General features: G+C 34.7%; 1 protein-coding gene across 2 annotated transcripts in view; it reads right to left on the bottom strand.

Moving 5' to 3' along the window:
* Positions 1–502: 502 nt before the first annotated feature.
* Positions 503–8757, bottom strand: part of pdgfc (platelet derived growth factor c) — a 69323-nt gene continuing 61068 nt past the window's right edge. For both annotated transcript variants that reach the window (XM_067457465.1, XM_067457466.1), the window contains 3 exons: positions 4706–4913; positions 4393–4613; positions 503–3764 (listed from right to left, as the gene is read on the bottom strand). In XM_067457465.1, the coding sequence (XP_067313566.1) occupies positions 3651–3764; positions 4393–4613; positions 4706–4913 (543 nt within the window). In that variant the 3' untranslated portion in view covers positions 503–3650. The remainder of the gene's footprint in view (positions 3765–4392; positions 4614–4705; positions 4914–8757) is intronic.

Genomic DNA, 8757 nt, shown 5'->3' with positions numbered 1-8757 from the left:
ATGAAGTGCATGCATTATTCAAAGACTAGAGACAAATGCAGTACAGTCTACACTTTGCCCTCTATCTGTTCTAATTGGACATGACAGATTAAGGTTTTCCAAGACAAATGGCCTTTTCCCTGCCCCTTCGGAATAAGCTTGTTATCAACCCTAACACATACACACACACACACTCACAATGTGATTGTAATGTTTTGTGGTAAAAGCACTGGATGTTCTAGAAAGAGATTAAGGACCCTGCTTTTAAGAGTTATGAATATTCAGTGCTAAAGGGAATCAAACCACACATGACTGTTACTTTTAGTGCAATTACAGCTTGGACTAGTGGAATAAATGTTTTTCAGTGAGCATGCTGTTTCTTGTGGGAAACTGAACTTTGTTTAGATTTATATAAATACACATGTATAAAACAGGCAAGATCAGCCATAATAGTAGAATTGTTTTTCTTTGTTAGACAGTTACTTTTTTTTTTTTTTTTTTTTGCCATGTATGCAATCTAGGGGATTTAAATTAAATGTATTAGTCTGGATGTAAAAAGTTGATGTTCAAAAGTTTAGATCAATAAGATTTTAGTTTAAAAAACAACAACAAATACTTTTATTCAGAAAGTATCCATGAAATTCATCAAAAGTGACAGAGACATGTTACATATGATTGCAATTCAAATACATGCGATTTCAACTTTATTCATCAAAGAATACTAATAAAAAAGTAACATGTTTTTCACCCAAAAAATAAAACCGTAAGCAACTGTTTTCAACATTGATAATAGTAAATATTTATTGAGCAACAAAATCAGCATATTATAATGATTTCTGAAGGATCACGTGACACTGAAGACTGCAGTAATGATGCCGGAAACTCTGCTTCATCAGGAATAAATTAAAATTTTAAAATATTAAAATAGAAAAAAAAGTTTATTTTAATTGCAATATTTCACTTTTCCATTTTTGCATTTGATCAAATAAATGCAGCATTGATAAAATTCCGTAAAAAAAAAAAACTAAAAACTTTTGAACAGTAGTGTAAGATTTTTGTTTATCTGAAACGTGACTGTGTCACATAATGACAAGCAGTGGAAAGACAAACTGCCACTCAGATGTCAAGTCATTACTTTATCCAGAGACCACAGCCAGTTCCTGGAAAACCACAGAGCAACCACCCTGTAATTATCTAAATAAGACCAAGCCCACAGCACAGTGCAATACTCATATACGCACATCTGGTTAAATACATTAATGCTTTGTTCCCAGACAATCTCATACATTTTCAGCCACCATTTTTATTATTAACTGTGACACTAAAATTCCCTAGCCTGTAGAAAGTAAATGGACCTGTGCTAATGTATTTTAAGACTCTTTATGTTATGCTCATGAAGTAATAACTCCTCTACTAATAGACCTTACAACATATTAATAGTAAAGTGTATAATTTCCATTCTACTAATGCCTATTTTCTAATTTTCTGAAACACTCCTGCATCTGGCATGGTTCAGACAAACAAATAACCCTGCAAAAGTTGACTGTGTCAGGCTGGTCGGGATGCTCAAATAAACAAAGCAATAGCTTTGATAACATAACAGAACCAACGCCTTTACATTTTTCAGGGAAATCAACCCATGAATGGCTAAGTCTCTCCAAGATGGGTTAGAAGAAAGTATTTCAACACAGGGGAAAAAGTAATAATACAAGCATCACTTCCCTGTTGCATATGACAATGATTTGATCTGACACACAATTCAATGTAAAGCATCAAGAGATGACAAGGCACACCCGTTACCAAGCATTCTCTAGCATCTCTCAGAACCGTAAATGAGTCTCCTGAAGAAAAACTTAATGATTTTCTTTTCTGTGTGCAGTTTAACAACATCAAGGGACTTCTCTCACTTCCAACATGACACATTCAGATTCTCATCCCCTCTAAAAGAAGAAAGGCTCATTTTTGTGCATTCTGACAAAGATGATCTCAAAGCTTGCTTACAGTAGGTGGCTTGTTAAATTGGTTTGCCAAGTGTGAGGAATCTGTGATCAAAGTATGAAAACAAGTCACAAAAATATCACGTCAAAGAATAATAGTCTGACAAAATGACAGCAGAAAAGGTCATTTAAGGTAGAATAAAAATATGTGAATAATGCTGCATGTCTTGTTTACTCAGCCCCTTTCCCCAGTAAATCACATTGTATTCATTTTACACTAATGTCATGTTTTGCTATAATGTTTCAGCATTCACATCATCTCCATGCAGATATGATCATCCCCATGCATAGTCACTATTCAAGGAATGTTGAGAGTAATACTGTCAGTGATTTTACTCTTGAAAAGCAAACATGTGAGCAAGATCACTGTATTAATGCAGATACATCTTTTACATATAATTAAGCTCTCAAGGGCTAAAGACAGATTGCAGTTAATAGTTCGTGGTTATAGGGTTCCCTGGCAGCTCTTTGCACTTTTGTGACAACTGCAGATTACTTGAACAAACCGATGCTTTACGTGCCATTTGGAAAAACCACAACAATTTATTTTATTGTTTAATGGTAGAGGAATATGTTACTGGCAGTTCTATGTCCCTTTAACTTCTAAAAGGTCTATTTACATGAACATCTAAAAGTTTTCTGAATATTTTGTCTCCAGTCAAAATAATGATCTTACTCAATAAAACAACTATTAAAAACCCCACAATGAATGTTTCTAGAAAATTGTGACTAATACTGATAATACTACAGTGATTATGAAAGGGGAACATTATTCTTACATGCCAAAATCTTCGTACCAAAAACAGTAATGACATAGGAAAAGTCAACAAACCACAATTTGAAATGTATTTACACAAGATTCACTTTTGTGTTTAAGTGTTCTCTCTTAAGAATATAATGAGTCTCATTAGAGTCTAGTTCATAGTAAATGAGCAAAAAAACAAAAACATTTGCTGGCATGACCACGCAGCTCTGGTTTAAAAGAAAAAAAATGGACATACTTATCTTTCCTGGAATATTGTTTATGATTTATTAATGAAAATGTCTAATTTCTATTCACTGATGAGTAGGCGACGCCGTGCTGGTTTATGACACAGTTTCTTTGGGATGCTATTGAGGAGAATGTCCATGCCACCTCAAAAATGTCCTTGGATTGCTGAAAGTGGATGCAGAGTCGAGGTCCTTTGATATTTAAGTTGTAAAAAAGAAGTAAAAAATTATTATATATTTTTTTTACAAGAACACGGCAGATCCACTTAGATCAGACTGTCAGATCCATAAGTATAGTAACCTCACTTCGCGCTCACTAGTTATTCTGGAATACCTAATTTCCTGAACCTGCACGAACACAGAGAAATGTACATATGCACATTGTTCACAAACCTACAAAACAGATTGCAAGACTGTGTTCAATATTCCTCCACATACTCCACGCTATCATAGGCCCGATGGAAACTTCTTCATAGTTAAATTCTTTATGGATTTGCGAGCCCAAACCGAATGGAACTGCAGGCTTAGATAGGTCAAGATAAAAAAAAGATATCCAGCACTGGGTTTCATTAGTTTGCAACGTCAGGGTAAAAACTCTTTCGCTCATGTATGCACAAAGCAAGAAATATTTCCCTGGGTGAGTCTGTGGGGGGGCCAGTGTAGCTCTCTTTCATTGGGACTGCTTTAGTCTGAGTCATTTTTACACACACAGCTACATTCCTCATGGTGCTCCAGGGGGACATCCGTTAGAGTCTTTTGCAGTCCCCGACCCCCTGCCCTGTGTTTTAGCATCAGGACCTGCACAACAACATAGACAGACACACACACACACACAGACACACAGACACATTTATTATTAATTGTTAGAAATAATAAATTAAATAAAGAACACTCGAAAGAAACCGTTTTTAGAAATAGGGCTTATTCAACTTCTTTCCTACATTTGATGTGTTGGCAAATGCATTATCGTCTCAGTGCATGCATTTTTTTAGTTTGGCAGGTTTGCCGCTAGCTTAGCTTAGCATAATGGATGGAATCCTATGTTGCCAGCTAGCATGTCCCGAATAAATGAGAAGTTCTATAAGCCCTATTTCTAAAAACGGTGGAGTGTTAATTAAATATGTTCCTTTATAGAAAATAGGTTTTAATTTTAGTGTTATACCTCATTTTGTTTAGATTTGCAGATGACATGCTGTCAAGTCATTTATAATGTATACAAATAAACTAAAAAAAAAAATTAAGAGTATTTGGGATATATAATGCCAATATTTAATATTGTTTAAATAATTTAATTTGTTGGACGTGCCACAACGTCATAATCTGCAATTATCAACATCAAAAAGACGTTAAATTAACATAAGACGTTACTAGAAAACAAAAATCCAAAATGTACAGTGCAATGGAAGGCCTTCTGATCTTTGCTTACCTCGTGATATTTTTTGACCACCTTGGTAGGCGAGCACTGGCAATCATAGCAGTTGTAAGAGCAGCATGCGCAGTTCCCTCCACAGCGCTTCACCAGCAGGCAGCTGGGCCAGAAGATGGCGTCCGTCCTTTTCAGCTCCTCACGCAATGAGACAGAAAAGTTCCGTGGAGTGCAACTGTAAAGCCGAACTTCCTCACGAAGCAGGTTCAGGTCAACCACTCCTACGCAAACAAAAAAAAAAGACAGCGGGTTAAAATAAAACCGTTCCAATATTTCAATTGATGTTAAGTACTTTCAAATACAGTATGTTTACCTCTGGATTTCTTTTGATGGAAGAACGATTTGCCCACCACCTGCCAGGTTGGCTTGAGGAGGTCCTCCATATCCACCTGCCAGCGATCCGGCTCCAGGTATTTCATCACTTCCTCCATTGTGCTGAAACCAGCTACAGCTTCCCTCAGAACATCCACACTCTGCATCCATGCAGACATCACTGCTGGGGCCTCGGGCTCCGACTGTTTCTGAACACACAAACAAGAAATCAGTGGTACGGCAGTCACTCCATAGGGAAAATTTCATTTTTAGCATGTTTAAAAGTTTTCTGCAGCCACCTGGTTTATTTTTAGAATCTTTTAATGTTTTGCATTATTAGCTGTGATGTGTGAATATCACTTAAAGGGATAGTTCATCCAAAAATAACATTTCTGTCATTTACTCACCCTCAAGTTGTTCCAAACCTGTATTGACTTTAAAAAAGATATTTTGAAGACTGGTTAACCAAACTGTTGATGGGCCCTAGTTTCATTGTATGGAAAAAGTATGGGTCCCGTCAACTATTTGGTTAATGACATTCTTCAAAATAACTACTTTTATGTTTAGCAGCAGAAAGAAATTCATTTCCAACCTTGATGCGTCTCTTGACAGAAATAACATCAACATTTATTTACATTTCTATAACACACACAATTTGAGCTTTTGTATTACCAAATTACCAATTAATAAAGAATGACATGGTTTCTCTAGATACGTTTATGTCTGACTGGCTTATACACAGGCTCAATTAACCAATCCACTTAGTTTGAAGTCCAACAAACAATTAACCCTTAAACGCATACCTTGGATCTTTTGTGGACCTGGACACTATTAAAAGTTAGTCTTCAACCTTCTTATTCATTATTACTCAATAAATTAATTATAAACCATATAACAAGGGAAAAAATATAAAAAAAGATTCCCAGTTTTCTTACACCGTCATTTTTTTGTTGTTGGTTTAACTTAAAAAAGTAAGTAACCTGGTTGCCTAAAAGATTTGAGTTGATACAATGAAGGAAATTGGTTTAATAAATATAAACTATTAATATAAATATAAAATATTGTATCTGAACCACATACATTTTTTATAAATCATGAAAATAGCACAATTTGGCATAACTGCACCATCACAAATAAAACAATTACCCACACTAAAAAAATATTGTTGATTTAACTTAAAAAAGTAAGTAACCTGGTTGCCTTAAAATGTTGAGTTCATGGAATTAAAAAAATTGAGTTGATACAATGAAGGAAATTGGTTTAATAAATAGAAACTCAAAAAATGATTATCTAAACCACATAAATAAAAGAAATTGTGATAAATCATGAATGCATTATTGCAAATAAAACAATTATGCATATTCTTACAAAATCATTTAAAGCTATTTGAATGAAGGGTGATGTAAATTCTTAGATATTTTTTTTTTTTTTTACTGTGCAATGAATACTTTTTTTGTGCAAAAAACGTATAGGGTCGCTAACAAGGTATATATTTTTTTCTGCACAACAATTGAATATTTGATGACTGATTAAGTGCAAAATAAAAGAAAGTATCATCAGCAACACTTAAAACGGCTCAGCGATTTACTGCAGAGGAAGTACTGAATGCAATCAAATATTAGTGTCACTGTCACTTGATGGTGGATCTGGTAAAGAAGCTGTCAGCAATTAAAATATTGATTCAGAAGATGCTGAAAATAATAGTTTTGAGAATAATGTTTGAAATGGCAAATATGAGCCAGATGCTTAAATGTACTGGGAAATGTAAGGAGACATCTGCCTTAAATGGAACGAAGCTCCAAAGGGTAACAAAATATGCTTCATTTTATTCTTCAGTAATCATTACTCTAATATCAAGAGAGTTTTATATTATTGCAACAGGTACAGATCCATCCATGTTAGATAAATATCCGGGTCACTAAAGCCCCAAATATGTAATAATGATTGGTGAAACATTTATGCGTTTAAGGGTTAATGATGTACTGTATGCCAGGGAAACAACACTGATACCTATGGGGTTGGGCAACCTGCAGGAAGCCACATTTCTGCACTCAGTTCAACTCTGCTTCACTGCCTCGGGTGCTGTGGGATCTGTCAACATGTCCTTTTTCCACAAGCTTAATTCAGGCATACTAACATAATCCCCCTATGAATGACACATCCAATGCCACACTCTAAAACCAGGTAACAAGTGAGGAGTGAGTTGGCATAATTACCACTGTGTAAAGGACAAGGTGTCAATGGAGGGCCTGTGATTTCTACAGTGATAAAAACTGACAAAGTGGTAAATGAGGTCACCAAGACAGACTGATTGAGAGCATTGGAGTCAAGCACTGGAAACATGCCAGCTTAGTCAGATTCACAAATGTATGACTCTAATGAGCCAGTTCTTTTATTGTTCATTGAATAGTTCAAAAGGACTCAGGAACTCCCAAGTGACCTGTTTGAATCATTCTAATGAATGCTTTAGTGAATTAACATCGGACTCCCTGAACACCAAGTAACCATTACTTTCACTCGTGTCTGACGTGAACTAAAGATATATTAATGTGCGCAACACAATTTTAGTCATAATTCACTGAAAATGTAAATCAACTGCACACATCAAAATGTTTTTAATCTTTTTGTTGTTGTTGTAAGCTCTCAAGAGCAGTTACAATTACCTCCTAAAACCTGTACATTCACATATCCTCTTATGCAGAAAACTGGCTTCCAGTTTTGGCACTGGTCAGTGGTGGGGAATGGAAACCATTAACAGCTTGCGAATGCGAGGCACTCTTTCAATCCGTCAATTAAAGATCCTCTGAGCCCTGGTCTTTAAAGCCATAGCCAAAGGTCCCTTCGGTAGATAAAAAAGTGCTTGTGCAACTTTGCTTACCAGACAAGTCATTTAGGAGACTTTAGCAGACATAAAACACAATCATTTATTGAAATTTAAAAAAAGCAAAAAACATTTATTTCCCCATTTAGAATTCTATTATGAAGGTATAGACTGACTTTCAAAATTATAAAAGGGTATACTTACTAACCGATGCCATTGCAGAAATTGACTTTTCACATAGATATTTATTTACTTTGGTTCACCTTTTTAAGTGAGGAAACACAGAGTCTTTAAAACTACGAACTCATTTATTTTGTTTTTTAAAGTTTTAAATATATATATATATATATATATATATATATATATATATATATATATATATATATATATATATATATATATATATATATATATATATATAAATATATATATATATATATATATATATATATATATATATATATATATATGTTAATGCCAACTGCATTAATTTTGGCACAAGAGTTATAGTTACACTTAGGACATTAAAGACATGTCCCCATTGAAAAATGTCCCCATTGAAACCAATTAGAACTGCAATATTTAATTCCAGGACCATTTGACTACAAAGTGATGCAGTCTTTGTTAAAAATGTTACTATTTATTTATTTTAAAAACTTTTACCAGATGCCATTTTCTCAGATTTGGCCTGTAAAGCAAATTCTCACTTCAGCGTGCTTTTTGACACTGACATTTTTGTCCTCTAAAAGGACTTCAGAGTAACTTTTAAATTGATGAATAAGGATAACATATCCAGGAACTTTAATAACTGATGCATTGATTTTAAATGTCACCTATAATGCAAAATTCACTTTTACATGGTGTTTGAACATAAATGTGTTGGCAGTGTGTTCACATAACCACTCTATAAATGGTAAAAATCCACCCACTCCTTTTTTAATCTCCTTTAATCATGAGCAGTGTCTCGGAACAAGCTGTTTGCAGATTCCTGGTTGTCTGGCTATCATCAGACCCAGCTCAATTTAAGATTGAACATTGGTCTGGGGAGTCTGCTCTGTATTTTCTACTGCACAAGAGGCATGATAAATGAGCATTATTTGAATAACTCTGTACACAATTGGATAGTCCTTCAACCAATCAGACCACAAGAGGCGTGATCAACAGGCAACGACCCATCATTTCACTATCTGTCATCATGTTGAACCCGCCCATAGCACTTCAGTTGGATAAGC

This window comes from Pseudorasbora parva, chromosome 11 (genome assembly GCF_024679245.1).
Source record: "Pseudorasbora parva isolate DD20220531a chromosome 11, ASM2467924v1, whole genome shotgun sequence".
NCBI classification, from domain to species: Eukaryota; Metazoa; Chordata; class Actinopteri; order Cypriniformes; family Gobionidae; genus Pseudorasbora; species Pseudorasbora parva.
This window is presented reverse-complemented; position numbering and strand designations above follow the sequence as displayed.